We start from the raw sequence: 25,149 nt of genomic DNA, 5'->3' as shown, positions 1-25,149 counted from the left end.
TTTTCAGCACGACCTGGCACCTGCTCACAGTGCCAAAACCACTGGTAAATGGTTTACTGACCATGGTATCACTGTGCTCAATTGGCCTGCCAACTCTCCTGACCTGAACCCCATAGAGAATCTGTGGGATATTGTGAAGAGAACGTTGAGAGGCTCAAGACCCAACACTCTGGATGAGCTAAAGGCCGCTATCGAAGCATCCTGGGCCTCCATAAGACCTCAGCAGTGCCACAGGCTGATTGCCTCCATGCCACGCCGCATTGAAGCAGTTATTTCTGCAAAAGGATTCCCGACCAAGTATTGAGTGCATAACTGTACATGATTATTTGAAGGTTGACGTTTTTTGTATTAAAAACACTTTTCTTTTATTGGTCGGATGAAATATGCTAATTTAGTGAGATAGGAATTTTGGGTTTTCATGAGCTGTATGCCAAAATCATCCGTATTAAGACAATAAAAGACCTGAAATATTTCAGTTAGTGTGCAATGAATCTAAAATATATGAATGTTAAATTTTCATCATGACATTATGGAAAATAATTAACTTTATCACATGCTAATATTTTGAGAAGGACCTGTACACCAGAGCAACCTGGTGTTATATTTTCATCTTTTATTTTTTTAAATAAAAAAACAAACTTATGAGACATTCTAAATAGAAATCCAAAAAACGTGACGAAAGCCTCCCATGCAATAGGTATAATTCTCGTTCAAGATTAAAAGTTTCCAAATGGCAACACCGTGTTGGTGAATGGGCAAGTAACGACAGGACTAAGAATAGTTTAACTTTCATTTTAATTCAGTTCCAATCAGAGAATTAGAAGTCCATTGCAGATGTAAGTGTGTCTGAGAGTTTGGTAGCAATTTTGTCTGTAAAACAAAAGAAAAACATTTTCTTTTTAGTTGCACAACACCATCAATCAAAAACAAGTTATGTAACATAAACAGTAGAAAAACAAATCCCTGTGTCTGTTCAGTCAGTCCAAAAGGTTTAAAATATTCTGATTACATGGGTTTACTAATTAATAATTTATTACTAATTAATAAAGGGCTTCTAACAGTCCCAGTACATGGCTGGTTATTATCTTGGTTTTACAAAGAATTTCCATGGTTTATTAAACGTCTGCATATTTGTGGCAAAACATACAAACTGTTATTCATGAGAACAGCAGAGTGCAGTCCACACAGTTCTACAAGAATGAAAACCCACCTACATACCACATTAAGATGCTCAACGTCAGGAATGTTTTTTTTTTTTCTTGTCAGTTTCATTTCCTCTTTTCTTGAAGCATTAGAAAGTTTCAGTCACATTCTGTCTTACACACCGCTTGTTCTGCTTAAAAGTTGAGGTTTTCCTGCCGGCTTTTCCTGTCCAATACAGAATTCTGATTTCCTTGAGGTCTGACATGCTGAGGCAGATTTTGAGACATTCCAATTTTAATTTTTAAAGGACTTTAAGAAAAAGAAAATGTGCTGCAGGCTCTATGATAGAGGAAGCAGTTTAAAATACAAAACAGTGAATCAAAGTGCATGTTGGTTTATGTGTTTGAGAGTTTTTATGTTTGGAGTTTTTAATCTTTTAATAAAAAAAAAAAGAAAAATCAGAAATCTCAAGATTTGATCACAATAAGCACCAATCAAAGTTCAATCTATTAGTGAGTCTAGACAGTTGCTGCAAAGATGCTTTTAATCATTAAGTTCTTTTCGTCTCATTCAAGCAAAAATCTAAAAATTTGCTTTCAAACATTTAATAACGTTAATACAGATATGAGCAAGCAGACTCTAGGCTGGCCAGCATATCATCCAGCCAATGTATTATATACTCGCCTAGCTGTCATCAACAAATACCCAAGGAGGAGGATCTCTGAGTAGCACATTGTTGCTGTGGCTGAGTAGAGAGTCAGTGTGTGACAAACATAACATCACAACCTCATGTTAATCACACACCACATCTGTACTGTTACAGTAGAAGAAAGACAAGCTGCTGCTTTAAGCAGCTCACTAGTGCACATTGTTTAATGCCAGAAGACAATATCAAAATTCTCAAATGAAGAATAATTTTCAAACAGGTGGAAAACAAATGACAGCTGCCAAATAAAATAAAAATAATCAGTGTGGAATAGCAACCATCAGATGCCTTGATTTCTAAACTTAAGCACAAACAGGCCCGAATCAGCTGGACTTCTGGTGCTGATAATTTGATGGTCTTTAGAATGTAATTCGGAGTATGCACTCACCCCATGTATATGACAACAATAAGGAACATGTTCTCTTGTTACTGTGATATTTGGACCAAATCAGTGAAAGTCAGACAGACAAATATACGGTTAAGACCTTTGAGATTATGTTTCCTGTACAGGTCCTTCTCAAAATATTAGCATATTGTGATAAAGTTCATTATTTTCCATAATGTAATGATGAAAATTTAACATTCATATATTTTAGATTCATTGCACACTAACTGAAATATTTCAGGTCTTTTATTGTTTTAATACAGATGATTTTGGCATACAGCTCATGAAAACCCAAAATTCCTATCTCACAAAATTAGCATATCATTAAAAGGGTCTCTAAACGAGCTATGAACCTAATCATCTGAATCAACGAGTTAACTCTAAACACCTGCAAAAGATTCCTGAGGCCTTTAAAACTCCCAGCCTGGTTCATCACTCAAAACCCCAATCATGGGTAAGACTGCCAACCTGACTGCTGTCCAGAAGGCCACTATTGACACCTCAAGCAAGAGGGTAAGACACAGAAAGAAATTTCTGAATGAATAGGCTGTTCCCAGAGTGCTGAATCAAGGCACCTCAGTGGGAAGTCTGTGGGAAGGAAAAAGTGTGGCAGAAAACGCTGCACAACGAGAAGAGGTGACCGGACCCTGAGGAAGATTGTGGAGAAGGGCCGATTCCAGACCTTGGGGGACCTGCGGAAGCAGTGGACTGAGTCTGGAGTAGAAACATCCAGAGCCACCGTGCACAGGCGTGTGCAGGAAATGGGCTACAGGTGCCGCATTCCCCAGATCAAGCCACTTTTGAACCAGAAACAGCGGCAGAAGCGCCTGACCTGGGCTACAGAGAAGCAGCACTGGACTGTTGCTCAGTGGTCCAAAGTACTTTTTTCAGATGAAAGCAAATTCTTCATGTCATTCGGAAATCAAGGTGCCAGAGTCTGGAGGAAGACTGGGGAGAAGGAAATGCCAAAATGCCAGAAGTCCAGTGTCAAGTACCCACAGTCAGTGATGGTCTGGGGTGCCGTGTCAGCTGCTGGTGTTGGTCCACTGTGTTTTATCAAGGGCAGGGTCAATGCAGACAGCTATCAGGAGATTTTGGAGCACTTCATGCTTCCATCTGTTGAAAAGCTTTATGGAGATGAAGATTTCATTTTTCAGCACGACCTGGCACCTGCTCACAGTGCCAAAACCACTGGTAAATGGTTTACTGACCATGGTATCACTGTGCTCAATTGGCCTGCCAACTCTCCTGACCTGAACCCCATAGAGAATCTGTGGGATATTGTGAAGAGAACGTTGAGAGACTCAAGACCCAACACTCTGGATGAGCTAAAGGCCGCTATCGAAGCATCCTGGGCCTCCATAAGACCTCAGCAGTGCCACAGGCTGATTGCCTCCATGCCACGCCGCATTGAAGCAGTCATTTCTGCAAAAGGATTCCCAACCAAGTATTGAGTGCATAACTGTACATGATTATTTGAAGGTTGACGTTTTTTGTATTAAAAACACTTTTCTTTTATTGGTCGGATGAAATATGCTAATTTAGTGAGATAGGAATTTTGGGTTTTCATGAGCTGTATGCCAAAATCATCCGTATTAAGACAATAAAAGACCTGAAATATTTCAGTTAGTGTGCAATGAATCTAAAATATATTAATGTTAAATTTTCATCATTACATTATGGAAAATATTGAACTTTATCACAATATGCTAATATTTTGAAAAGGACCTGTATATGTCCCTATGGTAATGGACCCCACCAACGAGTGAACCAGCATTGTGAAACTGAAAAACCTTAAGCTTCACCAGGCCTAAACACAATCTCTCAAATTTTTAAATGAAACATTTATTTTTGCGTGCAGCCATGCCTTTTAATGTGTTTTAACTTTTTTTAGAAAGTTCATACAGAATTTAATAAAACTAAGACAAAAATATAAAAATTGATTATACAAACCAGCTCTTTTCTGCTGTTTTTTCCTTTTCTTGCTGGCAGCTAGGAGTGCCTGGCCCTGCTGCAGGGGATCTACTTTCAGGATATCTTTCAAATCTGGAGCTTTGGGAGCAGCATCTTTTACAGAGAACTCAGTCTTTTTCTGTGCTTTTATTTCCACCGTCATTGGTCCAAACTATTTGGAGCAGGATAGATATATCAGATGTAAAGGGTTAGTTTGATTACTTTCATTTGAGAAGAGGCTGAAGGTTTGTGAGTTATGCAGATGTAAGGACAAAAGTGTTCCTCACCTCTGAATCCTGGTCATCCTCCATGAATTCAGCGTCATCTTTATCTTCATCTTCCACAGACCCTCCTTCCATTTCCAGTTCAGGTAACTCATTCTGACCTCCTTGCGTCATTCCGGCAGTTTCCATGCAGAATCCCATTTGGATGTCAGGGCAAGAAGACTCTGAAACACAGAAACAAAGTTAAGAGTTTATCTAATCAAGACACCTATTCTGACAAAATTAATTTACTATTATTAATAGACATAAAGTAAGCATATTTATGTGTTCGTATGATGAAGGCAAAGTCCGGACATAAATTGAATTGACAATCTGTGGCAAGACTTGAATACTGACATAAACACAATAAACAATTGATCTCTACATGTGCAAAGATGGCACAGACATAACTCAAACCTACATCTCTAACTGGACTGAAAAGTGGTTCAAATGATTACTGACTCTGGGTGGGGGACTACTAATGCATGCCACCCTTTTCTGGTTTTATATGAAAAACAATAAACACAACTGTACCCTGCATCTAAAAAAAACTATCCAGGTTATAAATCCAGACTTATATCAGGAACAAACACCTAGTACAGACTGATTTGACATTAATTAATAGTTGCAATGATATTTTGCTGGTACTCTTAGGGATATAATAACCCAGTTATCCTTAAGGTGGGAAGGATTCAATGACAGCAAGTACAGAAACATGATCGACAATCAAATCTAAATTATCATCGCAGATTTATGTAAATTTATGAGATCCTTTGGGTTTGATGCATCAATTCCAGATTCAAAGAATATCTCAAAAACTGTAGGAGTTCTGTTTTGTCTCCCATTTTATTCCTAAATGTTTAGAGCATAGAAAATAGCTCAATCCCCCAGGCATTTATGGGAGGTCCCGGCTATTCTCAGATGACATAAGCTGCCCCTTCAAGATGAATTGTGCATTTAGTGAACACAATCACAACTGTGGAAGAACCGCTCTTGCTTTTGCAAGCTTCCAGTGTTGGGCACAGTTCCGCTAATTCGCTAACAGTGGAGCTAACTTTTAGCTTCTTCTCTAACTTTGGAAACCGTAGGTGATTAACTGTGTGTGAAAAAGAAATGTTCGATTGATATACACTCTGTGTGTGTGAGAGAGAGACTGAGAGAGACAGGGAAAATTTTGCGTGTAATAGTTTTATGGTTTAAAGATGAGTTTGAAGAGAGGTTGTAATTTGGCCTGGTTTTTATAGAGCTGGGCGGGTTCTACGTTGTGTTTGGGTTGGAAACTGTCAGATCTAGCAACCCTGAGTGACAGCCGTCTTAGCGTTAGCTTCCACTAATTCTTTATCTGTTTAGCGTTAGCGAAGCTCTTATTTTAGTTAGCAGAATATGGGTTAGTTGAGCTTATTTCCGGATTGGTTGTGCCCACCACTGCAAACGTCACGCAGATGAAGTTTGGACCAAGCTGTTTTAAAGCGTGTGATATGAAAAGGTCCCTAAAACTCTCGTTTGTCTTTATGTAATGCTGTTACTACATAAATGAGGTCCAAGACTTTGACTTTGTTTACCTGCAAGAACCTCCTGATTTCCTTTTTCCAACTCATCCCAGTCAAAGGCTTTGCCCATCTCGGAAACGATCTCAGCGCTGACGTGGGTGGGCAGAGTGTGCGTTTCTGGAGGGTGTGTGAAGTAACTGATCCTTCCTCTGCATGCACACAATGAAAGTTAATTCACACTAAACACTGAGTGAATATCATTGGTAAAAGTTTAAAAAAATCAAAGTAACCCACCCTGTCCAGTCCATCAATACGCTCTTAGCTGCTTTATCAGTGTCAGGCAGTCCGCCCTTCCTCAGCTTGCCTTGTCGCCGGGCAAGAAGAGACAGGAACTCCTGAGCTGTCTGAAAGTCGGGAACACCGTAGTGCTCAATGATCTGTAAACATAAAGGTAACATCAAGGCCCTGACTGAGAGGCGGTATCTATATGTAATTGTTAGAGAAGAGTTGGTTCCGACCTGTGCCTTGTTACACCTTCGGAGGATGGCTTCAACAGGTGGAAGAGGATCTACAAGCTGCTCGATTTTCACACAGTTACGAAGAATCATTGCAGCATCGGTTGTTGATGTTGCCATGACAATTCCAGGACAATCCAAGAGCTTAATATGTTTGTCCAAATGCACTTCTTGAAGACACCTGAAGACCAAAATATTAATTGAAAAACATCCAGCAAAGGCTTCTGTTGTGTCCAATGAGCCCACTTCTCCGTTCCTCCCTGCTGACCACTGTAAGATCCAAACTTTATGGATTTAGAAATGAATAATAACTTAAGCTGTCATAGAACTATTATTTACAGTTCTATGACAGCTTCTGGCGCCGCTGCCGCCCTATTAGACCTACAGCCATCGCTCCTCTGGTGCAGTAGATTATAGCATAAACCTATATTTGCTGAGCTGCACTACTTTTCACTATTTTAAGTTAATAAAATAGGACATATAAAAAGTATAAAACTTTCCATAAAAGAAATGTAATAAATTTGATCATGTGAAAGTAATTGTAATTCAAATTTTAACAGAACTTTTTTTTTTCTTTTTAAAGAGATCAGCTTTTATATCAAAACATGCTTTTTATTTATTCAGTGACTTGGCAAATGTGAGGGTCTCTTAAATCTTATTGTTTTGTCTAAAATTCAACTTAACTACAATATTGTGATTCCTTAATGTAGACATGGTGTATTTATGTCTTTGTTGTTAATAGATGGTATAAAATCCCAATACTTGTCTTTTGGTATTGGCAAGCATGACGAAAAGAGAGAGAACCCAACCTGTCGCAATGACCTTTATTTGCCTTACAGGATTAATCATAAGCCATAAATATCTGACCTCGATCCATCTACAGAAAAATATCTTGTTGTATTTCATACACCACTCTAGGTCGATTAGTCTGACACTCTTCAGTGTTTCACGATTAAAGCAGAAATACTACGGTGATGGTGCCTTTCTCAAAATTACTCAAGGTTCAAAAACCTTTAAAAACAGTTTAAAAGAACATCTCCTCGTATTGGCTTCTCATTCAAGTAGAGCTTTTAGTTTATGTGTCTGTCCTGCTTTTATATAAAGTACAGACCAAAGGTTTGAAGACACCTTCTCATTCAAAGAGTTTTCTTCATTTTCATGACTATGAATATTGTAGCTTCACACTGAAGGCATCAAAACTATGAATTAACACATGTGGAATTATATACTGAACAAAAAAGTGTGAAACAACTGAAAATATGTCTTATATTCTAGGTTCTTCAAAGTAGCCACCTTTTGCTGTGATTACTGCTCCGCACTCTCTAGGCATTCTGTTGATGAGCTTCAAGTGGTAGTTACCTGAAATGGTTTTCACTTCACAGGTGTGCCCTGTCAGGTTTAATAAGTGGGATTTCAAGCCTTATAAATGGGGTTGGGACCATCAGTTGTGTTGTGCAGGAGGTGGATATAGTACACAGCTGATAGTCCTACTGAATAGACTGTTAGAATTTGTATTATGGCAAGAAAAAAGCAGCTAAGTAAAGAAAAACGAGTGGCCATCATTACTTTAAGAAATGTAGGTCAGTCAGACCGAACAACTGGGAAAACTTTGAAAGTGTCCCCAAGTGCAGTCGCAAAAACCATCAAGCGCTACAAAGAAACTGGCTCACATGAGGACCGCCCCAGGAAAGGAAGACCAAGAGTCACCTCTGCTGCGGACGATAAGTTCATCCGAGTCACCAGCCTCAGAAATCGCAGGTTAACAGCAGCTCAGATTAGAGAACAGGTCAATGCCACACAGAGTTCTAGCAGCAGACACATCTCTAGAACAACTGTTAAGAGGAGACTGTGTGAATCAGGCCTTCATGGTAAAATAGCTGCTAGGAAACCTCTGCTGAGGACAGGCAACAAACGGAAGAGACTTGTTTGAGCTAAAGAACACAAGGAATGGACATTAGACCAGTGGAAATCTGTGCTTTGGTCTGATGAGTCCAAGTTTGAGATCTTTGCTTCCAACCACCGTGTCTTTGTGCGGCGCAGAAGAGGTGAACGGATGGACTCTACATGCCTGGTTCCCACTATGAAGCATGGAGGAGGAGGTGTGATGGTGTGGGGGTGCTTTGCTGGTGACACTGTTGGGGATTTATTCAAAATTGAAGGCATACTGAACCAGCATGGCTACCACAGCATCTTGCAGCGGCATGCTATTCCATCCGGTTTGCGTTTAGTTGGACCATCGTTTATTTTTCAACAGTACAATGACCCCAAACACACCTCCAGGCTGTGTAAGGGCTATTTGACCAAGAAGGAGAGTGATGGGGTGCTGCGCCAGATGACCTGGCCTCCACAGTCACCGGACCTGAACCCAATCGAGATAGTTTGGGGTGAGCTGGACTGCAGAGTGAAGGTAAAAGGGCCAAACAAGTGCTAAGCATCTCTGGGAACTCCCTCAAGACTGTTGGAAAACCATTTCAGGTGACTACCTCTTGAAGCTCATCAACAGAATGCCAAGAGTGTGCGGAGCAGTAATGAAAGCAAAAGGTGGCTACTTTGAAGAACCTAGAATATAAGACATATTTTCAGTTGTTTCACACTTTTTGGTTCAGTATATAATTCCACATGTGTTAATTCATAGTTTTGATGCCTTCAGTGTGAAGCTACAATATTCATAGTCATGAAAATAAAGAAAACTCTTTGAATGAGAAGGTGTGTCCAAACTTTTGGTTTGTACTGTATACATCAACTACTAGCTCGCTCCACTTTTCATTGACTTTAAGCATTGCATTCACTGTGTTTGGATGCTGCATTCCTTTCATTGCATTTTAAGGTCAGTGTTGTGCATGAACATGTTTCAATGAATAAGTCCATATTTTTAGAACCCTGAACTGAACAACACTGTTTTTAAAGATGGAGAACATAAAGGTAACGCAGCCCAGTTAGATGTCAGTAAACAGCATTGTGGGTGAATGAAAGATTTAAGAAGTGTCTCACAGAGGAAAAGCCACAGCATTCCGCTTAGGGCTTTCTGCCACTTCCCTCTGCTTGACTTCACTTTATACATAATGATGTTAACCCAAGGCTCAAACTCCATCCCTTAAATCTATCGGGTAACAGGGATTTTTGGCTCCCTGATTTTGATTCATTTCTCTTCTCATTATGGACAGGAGCTGGAGCAAAGACATGCAGAGAAGCTGCAGCTTTGATCTCCTCTGTCCGGCCAACCTGCAGGTAGGTACCTGAAAGAGCAGCAGAGATGTGAATCATTTATGCCTGGTTCACACTGCGACATTTTAAAATTGTCGGTTGATTTTAAAAACCTGAGACACCCCACACATGGTGATAAAAAACGTAGGTATAACAGGTTTGGTCCTACAGTGTGTGGTGTCCAGCCACACGTCCAGCTCAACAGACCACACACGAACAGATTTCACTCACAAACATTCAGATGTCAGACTGGAAATCTCGCAAGATCCCCCGAGATCAACGGTAAGTTGGAAGTAATTTCCCTCTGTGTTTGTCACCTTGCTTTCTGATTGGCTACATCTCATATTCATCATATGAATATGACATGTTCGTCATATTCATGCTCGTTTGTCCTTCGGGGACACCCCACACGGTAGGATATCGGGCCAAGAAAATCCAACATGTTGAATATCCCCGATGTGAGGTCAGAGTGGTCCTGATGTCCTCCTGAGTAGACTAGATCACTCTTAACACACCACACACAGCAAGAATATCTCATAAGATTATCTTAAGAGCTATCACGATAATCGGGGAATGTCAGAAGGGGAAGATCGGGTTAAAAAAAGACATAAAAAAATCATGCCGTGTGAACCAGGTATTACATAATTGAAGATTCTGTCAGCTTACGTCCAAAACAACTTTAACTTTTAGTTTTTGGCCGTCATTCAGTATTACGTTGGCTTTTTGACAGTGCATTAATGATTTAAAGGGCAAAAAGCTTGATGGTAATAAGAGGGCTAAACGTGATTGAGATTCAATCTAAGATTTACGCCTTTCAGCCAGAGTTTCAGTTTCATTTTCTGTTGAGGAAACTATTAAAACATATGAAGGAGGGCAGCTGTTTAGGAAATTTAGCTATTAGAAAAAAATAATTTATGTGAGCAAAGAGATCAGACCAGAATAAAACAACGACAAGGCACTGGGACAATCCATATGCTAATTAGCGAATGACATCATGACCTACATATTTTTTCTTTATTTTAGACAAGACATGACAAATGAATGAGAACTTGCACAAGTTGGAGCTGTGAAGTTAGTTGAAAATATTTAGATGATGAACTATGAACATAAACTAGTTCTATTGAACCTGTCTGAACTAGTTGTTAAGGATGAACTGGCTCAACACTGTTCAAGGTGAATAAATTGCAGCCTTTAGAGTACTGGTCCAGCCTGAGCTATCGACTGCCAGTGTCTCACACGCTTTCCATCACAGACTCAACCTAATTTAGTAAACTCAACGACATGCTGAAGTAGTAATTCAGCCACAGGAATCAGCTGTGCTGGAGGCAGGACATAGCTGGACACTACTGGTTCAGCAGATCTAAGTTGAGCATGTGGAACGAGGCGTCAAAGTTACACTTACTTTGTGACTCCAGGTGTGGCTCCAACATTGCATGCCCGTGCTCGTTTCAGACTGTTGATCAAGCTACTCTTCCCCACGTTAGGAAAACCTTACAGGACATAAGGCCCCATTATTTCACTTCAGACCACATTAAATTGCATTGTGTACACACAACCTATGAACAAAGTTGTTGTTTGGCACATGTCCTACAATGAGTGCAGCCGAAAATGAAGAACCTTAAAACAGCTGCTTAAGTGTTCACACTACTGAATACAGCAGCTTACCTACAACTCCCACAGTAATGGCAGTCTTAATATCCTGGTTGCGGCAATAGTTTCCCAGTAGTTTCATCAAGCAGTCGGCTCCAATACATGCACTGCTGCTCAGAAGCTCAGAGGTGGCTTTTGTCACTGGGACGTTACTGCGTTTCTGGAAAAAGAGAATGCATAGTGATGTTACAATTAACTTCATCAAACTATAATTTTTCAACATTAGTGCAATATAAAATTTTGAAGTTTCAGTGTTTACCAAGTTCTTGGTTTGTTGCTGGGTAGATGCTTTGAAAGCCACTGTAGGAAACTCGTTACGGAGATACTTAATCCACTTTTCCACAATTTCTTTTGATACCAAATCTATAATCAAGGAAAAAAAACTATGTGAAAGAAACTATTAAATATAAAACATATACATACATGAACTATTTCTATAATCTTAGTTGCAAGCGTTCTTACCAATCTTATTAAGGACTAAAACTATCCTCTTGTTGGTTCCACTCTGGATAACTGCTTGTTCTACTTGAGGACATCTGCAGCCCAGAGGGTCACGTGCATCCAAAACCTCCAAAATTACATCTGACGCCTCCACAACCTTGCAAAGAAAGGCAAGAAAAATCTCTTTTACCCAAACTATTCTATATAAAGATCATTAAGCTTTTAATATTTACAGAAAGCTGGATGTTTTGCACAGATACAACAGAAACCTACCTTTTTAAATTCTCTGTAATACGCCTTTCTTGAATTCTCATTTTCAAAGTTCACATGTTTTTCCAAACTCTGCATCTCTGTTTCCTGTTTGGACAATACAAGAAAGGAAAAGCTGAAGCAAGCATCGCAATATGCAGCATTTGATTAGCTTTCAGACCGGGCTTCTATTTACCTTCAGCTCAAACTCTCTTTGTCGCTGTAGGATGTCGCTCTGAAAGGTTTGTAAATTTCTCCTCTTCATCATCTCCCGTTCTCTGGACAGCTTCTGCTTTTCCCGGAGATCTTGAAGCTGAGAAGAGACGTTAATTATAGCCTTAAATCTAGTACTTATGGCTGAATCCCATTTCCTAGGGATATCTCTACACCTATCCTTCCAACGATTCCCTTCTACCTAATTCAAGTAGAGGTTGAAATATCCAAAACAGAAAAGTGGAAACTCCTTCAAGAAGCTGATACAAGATCTCATTGAGTCCTTTAATATAAAAACAAACACGACTAAAAAGGGCCATAAATGTTGTGTAAAGAGTTATTATACCTGAACCAGGCGTTACCTTGAATACTTTTTATGTTAGAGAGAAGCAAAAGCATCTAGCCAAATGTACCCTTGCTAAACAAAATATATTTTAATGCATAGAAACATATTTGATAATGTACTACCAACATACTAGTAAAATATAGTCATTTTCAAATAGACTATTATTCTCATGTTCAAATATACTTGAAGTCCTCCCGATTAGTCCAACTTCAACTATTATTAAGTATATCAAACTTTAACATACGTATTCTTTCTAGGGTAAAACAGAATTATGAATCAAACTTAAGATTACAGTAGTTTTTGTGTTTGTTATTTATAACATTACGTTCTAAACTCACCATTGTTTCCTTGCAGTTTGAAATGCTCTGAATATATTAAACAAATAGCATTGGTATGCATCAAACTACTCATAATAATAGGTGTTGTGATGGTTAAATACTTTAAATGTTCAGAGGCCTTAGTCCTGGGTTCTCTCACCACCACTGCCCTGGTTTGATTCCCAGTTAGGAAATATAGCTTTTAAGTTTATCTTGGAAAAGAAAATTATAATCTCAATGAGGCTTTACCTGCTTAAATAAAAATCGTTATTATAAGAATAAGTGACATCACAGGCCTCTTCCATATTTGCTTCCACTTTTAATCCAGCCATTGTGCCGTAAAGACAGATTAAGATCATATTTGGAATTTACTGGCATCACAAACACCATTTATTTATTCAACTTAAAGCTTTACACAGGAAATTCATGTCACTATAATCACTCTGCCTGTTCTACAGTTATTGTCCACTTGATGACCCAGAAGAGCAAATAAAGCATCTTGATGCCTTGGCTCATGAGTGGAGCAACCGGATGGAAAGCCTCAGTGCTTCTAGAGCAGGGGAGCCCAACTCCATTCCTCGAGAGCTACTACCATGCAGTTTTTAAATGCATCCCTTTTCCAACACACCTGAGTGGCTGAATTCCCTCATCAGCAGTCATTCTGTTCTGCAGAGGCCTGATGACGAGCAATTCATTTGATTCAGGCGTGTTGGAGAAGGGATGCATCTAAACGTTGCAGGATAGTAGCTCTTAAGGACTGGACTTGGGCATCTGTTCTAATTAGACTTTATTGACCTCACAATGGAGAAATTATCCTCTGCATTTAACCCATCCATTAGGGTGCAGTGGGCTGCCATTGTGCGTCACCCAGGGAGCATTCAGGGGCTGAGGGTCTTGCTCACGGACCGACAGTGGCTGTGGGATTTGAACCAGGGTACTTGTGGCAACGCAAATGCCCTGTTCTCCAACCACTAGGCCACCACTTCTCTTAAGGAGGCTTCATCGTGCCATCACTACCTTGTAGGTGAAATTTTGATCAACCTTGACCTTAAAAACCATTTAAAAAAAATTACCCTTTGCTTCCTGACATCCTCTGGTTTCCTGGAGTCCTTGAGCTGGTGAACAGCTGGCTGCTTTGCAGTGTTTGTCGGCCCTGAGCCATCAGCCTTCCGCCCATCTTTAGACTGAAAACAGGATTTCATTTCTTTACCACGGTGAAAGGCATCAGAAGTCAGATTGGCAGACTGAGATCACAGTCCAGAGACTAAGTGGACATACACATTTTTTGTCTTTTTATAATATCAAAAAGTAAATCTACAGTAGTGTAAAGCAGCAGAATTGTTTCGATTTTGTTTATTTTTGCAATCAGCAGATTAAAACTTTGACAAGTCAGTCATCACCAGGGTTTTACTGCTAGCTTCTAAACCATGTGTATCTTCCCATGAAGCGGAGTTAGGACTAGGATATCGACTTACAACTTTATTTTCAAAACGCAAAAATATTACGTCTGCCAATGTTATACATCTATGTTAAATATATATGAGTGACAGGCGAGTAGCCATAAATAAATGATTCCTGAAGCAAAAGTTAGCTACAGACAGCGGTAGCCGCAGTGGTGCTTACCTTAAACTTTCCAAGAAAACCAAGACGTTTAGCTCGTTTCTGTTCTGGAAACAAATGCAGAACCCGTCAAAACAAACCATACGCACATACATATCAGGCTAATGCATTTATCACAGTAACTTACTTGCTTTGGACATGACTTCAGCCTCGTCTTCTTCTCCTGCACGTGTACGTCAGCTGGCTTAGTCGTTAAACTGTCAACATCCGGTGAAGTGTCAAAGTAAAAGCACACACACACAGAGTCAGCTTCTCTCAGCCTGCCAGACAATATGTCAACCACCTACAGAGCAACGAGAGGAGTTAAACCCATCTATTTGTTCTAATCACATGTCTGTTAAATGCCAGACAAGTGTTCAGCTGATGGTATGATTCAATATAACCCATAAAAACAGGATATGCTTCTTGCAGGCTCAGTCTGTTATTAGTATCCCCCTATAACTTCACTGTATTGAGAGCTAACAACTCCGTCATTTCAGGAGTAGTTAGACATCATAGAAAGTATCTGTGAACTAAAAATCAAGAATGTCGGATACTGTTTGTCCATTATTTGTAGAGGGATACAAATTCTGGCAGGGTCAGCCTAATAGAGTCTGTTTCCAACCAAAATAGGGGAAAGCTGTGGGCTGACTCTGTGCAAGACTGGGGCAGAAATATTTAAAAAGACAAAGATAAAGAGCAGCAACTAATCATAATCTTAAGGTTATGTAAATTTAAATACTAGATGGGTGGAGTAGAAAGGGGATACAGATTGTGGCACTGTAGAATAAAACAAGAATGTTAGAATGAAGATGTTAGGCAGTGTGTTGAAAATTATGGTGATGGCAGTGAGGACTTCCAGCCTAAATGACGCTGTGCTCTTCACCAGAGAAAAATGTCAAAATAACAGTAGAAACTTTCAAAAAAACTGGTCAGCACTTATAAAATGAGTTTCAGTGCTTTAACATTAGTGAGGGTTTTTCCATTGATTTTTGAGAAGACTATAAATAATATTTCGCTACATGTTATTTTTATACAATGCAAATAGAAACTGATATTCTTTACTCCTTGTACATTGTTATAGTTTAAAAGATACTGGTCTTGTTTCAGAGCTATGAATAATTTTGGGCTTCACTTTATTTGGTGTTTTTTGTTTTTTGTTTTTTTACTATTACATACAAAGTGGGCATCCATCCCACTTTGGATGGAGCAGCTCTTCTTTCTAGGAATCTGGCCAAATTTATTAGTTCTCCAAACCTCTGACAACCCAGGGTTCAGACCAGGAAGCAGGGTCGTAGTTTAACACTCCTCTCTGCAGCTTCTGTACTGCTACCCACCCACCATCTAGAATTGCACTGCTCAAGGTGGCAGCAGGTTGGAGCAGCTCTGTTACTTTTGATTCTGATTTATTCTTTTTTGGGAACTATTCCTCTTGTGGTGGATACAGTTGATTTTTTTTGGACAACTGTCCTCTCCGGTGTCAGATGCTGTGCAGCTTGGAGGTTTTTTCCTAATACTTTCTATTTTTGGACATTTGTTATGATGCATTGCCATGGCAGCGGGGTTGTTTCTTACAACCGGGAGCAGCTGATTAATATCTCAAAAGCTCAAATGATACTTCAACTACAACCCCAAATCCCTGATGAGTTGAAAAGGAGATGCCGTGGATGCAGAGCAGGAGCTAAGAGAAGAGAGAGAAGGAGGAAGTTCAAACCATCTCTTTCATCGATTATGATGGGCAATGTGAGATCGTTGGGAAACAAGTTTCAGATTCATCCTTCAGGCAGAGGGATGATCGGACCGATGGAGGTCTGGACAGAGCCAATGAACTGAACACATTCTAAAATAGGTTCAGTTCAGAAGCAAGCTTCCCATCCTCCTCTCCTGCTCACAGCCAAACAGACATTCCACCTTCCTTTGACCCACAGGACCCACAGTGTCCAGTAACACCTCAAAGTTTTTTATCTTCCACCTCAGCCCTAGACCCTTCTGCTTCTACATGTTTGCATTCAACCATATCAGAAGATGCTGATGCTTCCTTTGCTTCCCCCTTCCACCTGTGCGTCTCAAGAAGTCAAGTGAAGATGCAACTGGAGAGACTGAATCGGAATAAGGCTGCAGGTCCAGATCATGTCAGCCCCAGAGTCCTGAAGGCCTGTGTAGAGCAGCTCTGTGGGATTCTGCCGCACCTCTTCAACCTTAGCCTGGCCCAGAAGAAGGTTCCGGTGTTGTGGAAGACCTCCTGTCTTGTTCCAGTACCAAAGAAAACTCACCCATCAGTCCTCAATGACTATAGACCTGTTGCCCTGACATCCCACATCATGAAGGTCCTAGAGAGACTCCTGTTGGCCCACCTGAGTAAGCAAACAGTAAAGCATCAGGACCCCCTTCAGTTTGCTTATCACTGTGGAGTTGGAGTTGAAGATGCCATCATACACCTGCTTCAACAAACCCACTGTCATCTGGACAAAGCCAGCAGCACTGTGAGGATCATGTTCTTTGATTTCTCCAGAACATTTAATACAATCCAACCTGATTTGCTTTGTCAGAAACTCCAGAAGACTCAGGTGGAGGCCTCAACAATCTCCTGGATCAAAGACTACCTGACAAACAGACCACAGTTTGTGAGACTGAAGGGTTGTGTGTCTAACCAGGTAGTCAGCAACACAGGAGCACCACAGGGGACTGTACTCTCACCATTCATTTTCATTCTGTACACCTCAGACTTCCAGTACAAGACAGACTCCTGTCATCTGCAGAAATACTCGGATGATTCTGCAGTCGTGGGGAGGATCAGAGATGGACAAGAAGCTGAGTACAGGAAGGTGGTAGACCGCTTTGTGGCATGGTGTGGAAACAATCATCTCATTTTGAATGTGACTAAAACAAAGGAGATGATTGTAGATTTTAAGAGAAACAGGAATAAGTCAAAAACTATTTCCATCATGGGAGAAGAAGTGGAGGTGGTGGAGGAGTATGAATACCTCGGTGTTCACCTGGACAACAGACTAGAGTGGAGATGCAACTGTGAAGCCATCTACAAGAAGGGACAAAGCAGATTGTACTTCTTGAGGAAGCTTAAGTCCTTTGGTGTTTGCAGCAAGATGCTGCATATCTTCTATAAGTCTGTTGTGGAGAGTGTGATCTCTTCTGCCATCATCTGCTGGGGAAGCAGCATCAGAGCCAGGGACTAAAAAAGGTCAACAAACTGATAAAGAAGGCTGGCTCTGTTCTGGGGACTCCTCTGGAACCTCTGGAGATCATTGTGGAAAGACGGATTCTTCATAAAATAAAGAACATTATGGAGAACCCTGAGCATCCTCTTCATGAGACTGTCCTACAACAACAGAGTGTCTTCAGTCAGAGGCTTCTTCAGATCTGCTGTAAGACGGAGCGCTACAGGAGATCCTTCCTGCCCACAGCAATCAGCATCTACAACGGCTCTTTGAAGAAACCTTCATAATGAGCTACAAGATCGTCCTCGTCTATTCACCTGATTGTTCCCAATGCCCGTCTCACCACCATGGGAGGTAGAGTTTTCAGCCGCTCTGCTCCTCGGCTCTGGAACTCTCTACCGACCGATTTAAGGAACATAAATTCACTTTCTCAATTCAAATCTTCACTAAAGACTCACTTGTTTAGGACTGCCTTCTGCACTTGATTATTTCGCACTGTTACATTTTAACTGCCTGATCGCTGTGTTTATATTTTTATTTGTTCTTGTTTTTGATATTGATTTGTATTCATTGTAAGGTGACCTTGAGTGCCACAAAGGTGCCTATTAAATAAAATTTATTACTATTATTATTACAACAACATTTAATTTCCCTTTGGGATTAATAATGTATTTTTGAATTGAATTGAATTGAATTGAATTACCCTATTAAGTCAGTGTATCGCCCACGGCCAAAATTGAATAGATTAAAAAATAATCTAAAACGAGGAAATCGGGAAAATCTAATAAAAATAAACAAAACTCAGACACACACAAAAAAAAAAAATCTAGGTTTCTGTCCACTGTCTCTACATGCTCATCCGGGAGGAGGGAATGCTGCAAGTCACTGACTGGATGCAATCTGCTGGGTTTCCTTAGACAGAGAAACTTTTTATCCAATTTGAATAAATAACTGAATCTGACTGCACTGTTCAATGATTAGGATTAATTGGAATGTATGTACATGACTTTTGTGAAGTGCCTTGAGACGACATGTGTTGTGAATTGGTGCTATATAAATAAACTGAATTGAATCACATTTTGGATCTTTTTCATATGACCCATTCATATGGTCTAGCAACAAGAATAAAGTAGTAGTAGTTAGAGTGTTGCCAAAATCATTACATCTATTTCAGACAATACCAGCAGAACCCACCAGCACAATGTTTCAGCAAATTGACAAATTGATATCAAGATTTATATGGTGAGGAAAGCAACCAAGGATCAGATTTAAAACTTTACAGCTAAGCAAAAAAATGGAGGCCTTACACTCCCTAACATGAAAAATAATTATAGTGCAGGGAGGAGTTCGGTGAGGCCATGGAGAAGGACTACCGTTTGGCCCCGAAGCGATTCTGGCAAACCGTCCGGCGCCTCAGGAGGGGGAAGCAGTGCTTCGCCAACACTGTTTACAGTGGGGGTGGGGAGCTGCTGACCTCGACTGGGGACATTATCGGCCGGTGGAAGAAGTACTTCGAGGATCTCCTCAATCCTGCCATCACGCATTCCCTGATGGAAACAGAGGCTGGGGACTCGGGGTTGGACTCTTTCATCACCCAGGCTGAAGTCACCGAGGTGGTTAAAAAGCTCCGCGGTGGCAAGGCTTCGGGGTTGGATGAGATCCGCCCTGAGTACCTCAAGTCTTTGGATGTTGTGGGGCTGTCATGGTTGACACGCCTCTTCAACATTGCGTGGCGGACGGGGACAGTGCCTTTGGATTGGCAGACTGGGGTGGTGGTCCCCCTTCATAAGAAGGGTGACCGGAGGGTGTGATCCAACTACAGGGGGATCACACTCCTCAGCCTCCCTGGTAAGGCCTACGCCAGGGTATTGGAGAGGAGAGTCCGGCCGATAGTCGAACATCGGCTTCAGGAGGAGCAGTGTGGTTTTCGTCCCGGCCGTGGAACACTGGACCAGCTCTATACTCTCTACACGGTACTCGAGGGTTCATGGGAGTTTGCCCAACCGGTCCGCATGTGTTTTGTGAACCTGGAGAAAGCATTCGACTGTGTCCCTCGTGATGCCCTGTGGGCGGTGCTCCAGGAGTATGGAATCGATGGCTCCTTACTAGGAGCCATCCAATCTCTGTACAAGCGGAGCAGGAGTTTGGTTCGCATTGCCGGCACTAAGTCGGACCTGTTCCCGGTGCATGTTGGACTCCGGCAGGGCTGCCCTTTGTCACCGGTCCTGTTCATAACTTTTATGGACAGGATTTCTAGGCGCAGCCAAGGGCCGGAGGGGGTCTAGTTTGGGGACCAGAGGATTTCGTCTCTTCTTTTTGCAGATGACATGGTCCTGCTGGCCCCATCTAGCCAAGACCTACAGCATGCACTGGGGCGGTTCGCAGCCGAGTTTGAAGTGGCTGGGATGAAGGTCAGCTCCTCCAAGTCCGAGGCCATGGTTCTCGACCGGAAAAGGGTGGCTTGTCCTCTTCAGGTTGGAGGGGAGTTCCTGCCTCAAGTGGAGGAGTTTAAGTATGTCGGAGTCTTGTTCACGAGTGAGGGAAGAATGGAGCGGGAGATCGACAGATGGATCGGTGCGGCTGCCACAGTAATGGGGGCGCTGTGGCGGTCCGTTGTGGTGAAGAGAGAGCTGAGCTGAAAAGCGAAGCTCTCGATTTACCAGTCGGTCTACGTTCCTACCCTCACTTATGGCCATGAACTTTGGGTCATGACCGAAAGAACGAGATCCCGGATACAAGCGGCTGAAATGAGCTTCCTCCGTAGGGTGGCCGGGCACTCCCTTAGAGGTAGGGTGAGGAGCTCGGCAATCCCGGAGGGGCTCGGAGTAGAGCCGCTGCTCCTCCACATCGAGAGGAGCCAGTTGAGGTGGCTTGGGCATCTATACCGGATGCCTCCTGGACGCCTTCCTCGGGAGGTGTTCCAGGCACGTCCCACGCTGGAGGGACTATGTCTCTCGGCTGGCCTGAGAACGCCTTGGGCTGCCCCCGGAGGAGCTGGAAGAGGTGTCTGGGGAGAGGGATGTCTGGGCGTCTCTGCTGAGTCTGCTGCCCCCGCAACCCGGTCCCAGATAAAGCGGAAGACGACGAGTACGAGTACGAGTACGACTAACAAATTCAGTAGTTGAAATGTGCAATCCAATTTATAGAGAAAAATTGAAAGAATTTGAAAGCGCGTTGTCCAGTACCCCTTTACAAGTAGCAATCTGAAATATAGATCTGATAAAACATCTTGGAGAACTTAATTTATGTTCAGGAACAGCACTTAATACTTCAAAATTAGCTAAAAAAAAAGGAATCCTGTTTGTTGATGAATAGCATATGACCAGGATTTTATTTCAAACAAAACGGACATTACCTTTCAGACGTAGATCCAGAAGGATTTAGTGACCTTTTGCATAAAGGCGCATTAAAGAATTTTCAAGATATCAGACAATTCAATATAGACTTTTTCCGCTTTGTACAGATCAGACACTATTTAAATTAAATAAAAGGGGAAAACCCGAACAGGCCTCGTTTTGATATTTTAAATGCCTTTCTAAAATCATATAATTTAAATCCCAATTACAAATTAATAAGACATTTATATAAGGGACTGCAAAACATGGAAGGTGACAATATGTTGTGTATCAAAGAAAAATGGGAGAAGGAAGGTAAAATTAATATCCACATTGACGACTGGGTAAATATTCTGACTGTTTCATATGAACCTACTCATTGATATAGAAGGAATTATCATGAAAGTGTGTAGTGTGATTCTTTTAAAACACCTGTCCAGATTGGCTCAAAGACAGATAACTCAAATGCTGGAGGGCAGGTGGGTTGAAAAAAGCTGTTCACCATCATGTCTTTTGGAACTGTCTCCGTACTGGAGCAGAATCAGGCAGAGTGTTGAGGAGGTCACTGGGACCAAGGTTTCCTTGAAATTTGAACTATGTTTTTGGGAAAACTACCAGATGGTGTGAAAGGAATCAGCAAAAGGTATATATTCACAATTATGTTAGTTGCTAGTGAAAAGACAATTACCAAGAAATGGAGGATTGATAACGTACCCACAATAGAAGGCTGGATAAAAGTGATCCAAGATATTTTTCAGATGGAGAAACTTACATGTAAAATAAGACTAAAACAAAATGATTTTGAGAAATGTTGGAAATCGTGGTTGAACTTCACGGACACCAGATCTACACCCTGCATATGAAAATGAACTGACACCAATTGATGTATTTATTATTCAGTTATTATTTATTTATTTCTATTTGTCTATCTTCCTATTTAGTTATGCACACTTCTGATCTATATGCATGAGCATGTGTATACTTACGTGTGCATGTATCTGTATGTGTATATACACACACACACACACATACACACACACACACACATAAACTAGAAGCGACATATTCCGGGCTCCTCAGTTTGCTTCTCCATCTCAATGCGTGAGGGGCAGTTATTGCGCCCATCACAAGGGAAAAAGGTCAAAGGTAACAAGGTGACTGAGAGGTGTTGTCATGTAATTTCTCTTAAGAAATAACAAAATAAATAACATTATTAATGTATGTTTTTATTAGGTCTTAGAGAAAGGCTTAGGGTTAGAGGTAACATGAATATTAAGAAATTATTTACAATTTGACCAATAGGGCACTTGTGGGCAAGAAGCAAAAGTGGCAGCTGCTCAAGCCCATTCAGCCCCCACCTACCTAACCCTCCCTCACTCCTCTGGACTTGCCTGGATAACTGTTAAAAATATGCAATAGATATTAACTTGTGTATTGGATATTTGCCAAACTACAGTATATCACCCCTATTGAGGTAAAAGTTTGTTCAAACCTAAATCTGACAGGAGTATGCAAACCTATGACTGTTTCTTGTTTATTGATACAGCTACAGCAGTGGGAGGCTCCAGCCTGTTGTGGTACACCGAGTTTCCTGATAATTCACTAAATCATTTCTCACGTTGGAACACCAAATCAGATTTAAAGTACGCCTCAGGTTGTTCCATTATATTAATTAGTCCAGTTAACTCTGGCACGTCAGCTCCGTAATCCGTAAACCCTCCAAACGGACAGTTGACTTTAGACCTAATAGATTAACCAAAGCTGGTGTAATGGTTTAATCTGACATATTGGTTGCTTTTCCCAGGTCTGTTTCATTCACAGGAAACTGTGTCACAGAACCATTAGGGCTTTAATGTGGAACAAGGGCCTTACATGAGAAAGAGGATGGATCCCGGAACACAAATACGAATGTTTATTTATTTATTTATTACCAAAAAAGGCAATTATATTCTCTGCAGGCTATATATTTTTTTTTTTAAGATAGAAAATCAGTCTGTCCTCTTAACTCGCTATACCAATATGAATATCACTAAATGGCCCTGCGAAATAATTCATGACCCTTTACAACTACAAACCTATGAGGATAATAATTTATTTAGGATTTTAAGTAAAAGAAAAAAACAAAGGTTTGCATAAATGTGAAGTGAAAAAAAGCAAGTTTTTCCAATTTTTGTTTTACAAATAAAAATCTGAAAATTCTGGCCTGCATTTCTGTTGTGCCCTCTTTACTCTGATTTCCCTAAATATAATAAAATCCCTTTGATTGCATTTTTTAAGCAATTGATCTTCTTTAGCAGGGGTTTATTTGATTGTATTATTAATTTATTTCGTTTTTGGCACAATTCTCTCTCAACTGGCTGCTCAAGCACTCACTGACTTTCATGTACTATGTGCAAACTGGGACAAAATTCTCAGTTTTAACTTGATTTTACAAACTTGAACCATTAAAAAGTTAAAGCAAGCTAAATTAGTGTTAAAAATTATTTGCTCATTTTAGCAGGACTTGGGGAATACTTTTAAAATATATTTGTTTTATTTTGCGAGTTGAGGATAATAATAATAATTTCATTATTATCAAGTAATAATTGTGTTATCTACTGTATTTCTTATTAAAGAGCATTCCAAATATAGTCCATGAAAAGAGCTAAGGAAATAGGTCATAGTGAGTAATTTTTGGTTTCTTTGATCTAACTGTAGTCTTAACAGTGTTTTGGCTGCAGTCTTTAAATCAGTCATGTTTTAGGACCTATACAAAACAACAGACATAACTACCAGCAGGAAACAGGAAGCTAATAATTATTTTATTATGTGCTAAGCTTTCCTATATTTCCTTTCTGATCTGGTTAGTAAAAGTACTGGCCAACAAAAGTATTTCAGCCAATGAAAACAATTAAAATATGGGTTCTTTGATTTTTTTCATTTTCAGTCTTTTGACCTAGAATGCTGGTAATTTCATCCTGACCCACATACAATGTAATCTAAACACATGCAAAAAACATTTATGACAGAAGTTAAAAAAGATATTTGACTTCAAGCAGGCATTAAAGAACCAGGGAATATTTGTTTTCCTGTTTAAAAACAGCAACGGGTTTTGGTAATTTAACTTATCATGGGATTTTCTCAATAAAAGATAATTGAAACACAGTCTGTAGTCTTGTTTGCATTAAAGAAAATTGTGTTGTAAAAAGTCATAAAGCAGCAGTTGCTTTAACCTCCATAATCAGTTGGAGGTGTTATATTTGGCCAAAATATGCTCCTATGATACTTGTTATTGACAATAATAAGAACCACTTATAAAGTAACTGTGTTACTTTTGCTGGCTTAATAAAACACTTGAGTCACATAATGAAACAAAAAAAAAGTGAACTATGTGATGTTGGAGGAATTTATCTGTGTTTACCATTAAATTATTGTGTTACAAGTATCTAATCACTGACCCAAGATGAAAAACCGGGCCAAGCCTTTAACCTCCTTAGTTTTCCATGAGAGAGTTGGACCTAAAAATGTTCACACCCTCATAAATCTGGATGCGTCCGGCACCCCTTCATTACATCCTACACTCTGGGCAAATCTTCTTTCCGGAGGGATTAAAGATGTCTTACTTGCTTCCCATGTCATTAAGAGTCCTATTAGAGTGTGGCTCTCCTCTCGTCCTCTAAATCTGGTTCAAGACCTGTGTTGCCTCTCCCGCCAGCCCAAGCCTACAGCATCACACACTATCTGAAAATATGTTTTTGACACCCTTTCATATTCCATCTTTAATCTTATTTATAAGATAAAAGGTTTTTATCTTTAATTTACCCAATTGTTGAGTAAACCTTTTCAAGAGTGTTTATTATTATGTTCTCATTATTTAACAGCTGTAATTTGAAAGAAACAGAAACAAAATTAATGAGGGCTCATGAAGGATCTGAATGTGTGAGTTAGAGACCTGAAATGTATTTGTCACATGAAGTGAGAGTGATGAAATCCACCATATGTCTTAACCTCATTAGAAGAAAGCTTTAATTACAGTTGATACTAGGCGTATTGCTTTACCCTTGAGCATTTCTGCCAAGTGGCACACCGCGGGTGTAATATGATTTTAAAGTAATCCCATCAGAGATCAGATAAGCGTGGGTATAAAAGGTGATGTCTGAGGTGAAAAACCCGGCAATCCCATAA

The 25,149-nt window shown here is 40.4% G+C and overlaps 1 protein-coding gene across 1 annotated transcript; it reads right to left on the bottom strand.

Annotated features, from left to right (window-relative positions):
* Positions 1 to 778: 778 nt before the first annotated feature.
* On the bottom strand, positions 779 to 14,738 carry gnl3l (guanine nucleotide binding protein-like 3 (nucleolar)-like). Its single transcript, XM_047346638.1, has 15 exons — positions 14,623 to 14,738; positions 14,499 to 14,542; positions 13,949 to 14,059; positions 12,196 to 12,312; positions 12,024 to 12,107; positions 11,772 to 11,907; positions 11,569 to 11,672; positions 11,325 to 11,469; positions 11,062 to 11,149; positions 6,459 to 6,636; positions 6,235 to 6,377; positions 6,013 to 6,149; positions 4,475 to 4,635; positions 4,188 to 4,359; positions 779 to 870 (listed from the first exon to the last, which is right to left on the bottom strand). Exons 1-15 carry the CDS (start codon positions 14,633 to 14,635, stop codon positions 818 to 820), a joined length of 1,686 nt encoding a protein of 561 aa, XP_047202594.1. The 5' UTR covers positions 14,636 to 14,738; the 3' UTR covers positions 779 to 817.
* Between the last annotated feature and the right edge of the window lie 10,411 nt (positions 14,739 to 25,149).

Source organism: Girardinichthys multiradiatus, chromosome 20 (genome assembly GCF_021462225.1).
Source record: "Girardinichthys multiradiatus isolate DD_20200921_A chromosome 20, DD_fGirMul_XY1, whole genome shotgun sequence".
NCBI lineage: Eukaryota > Metazoa > Chordata > Actinopteri > Cyprinodontiformes > Goodeidae > Girardinichthys > Girardinichthys multiradiatus.
The sequence above is the reverse complement of the archived record's forward strand: the minus strand, read 5'-3'. Positions and strand labels throughout refer to the sequence as shown.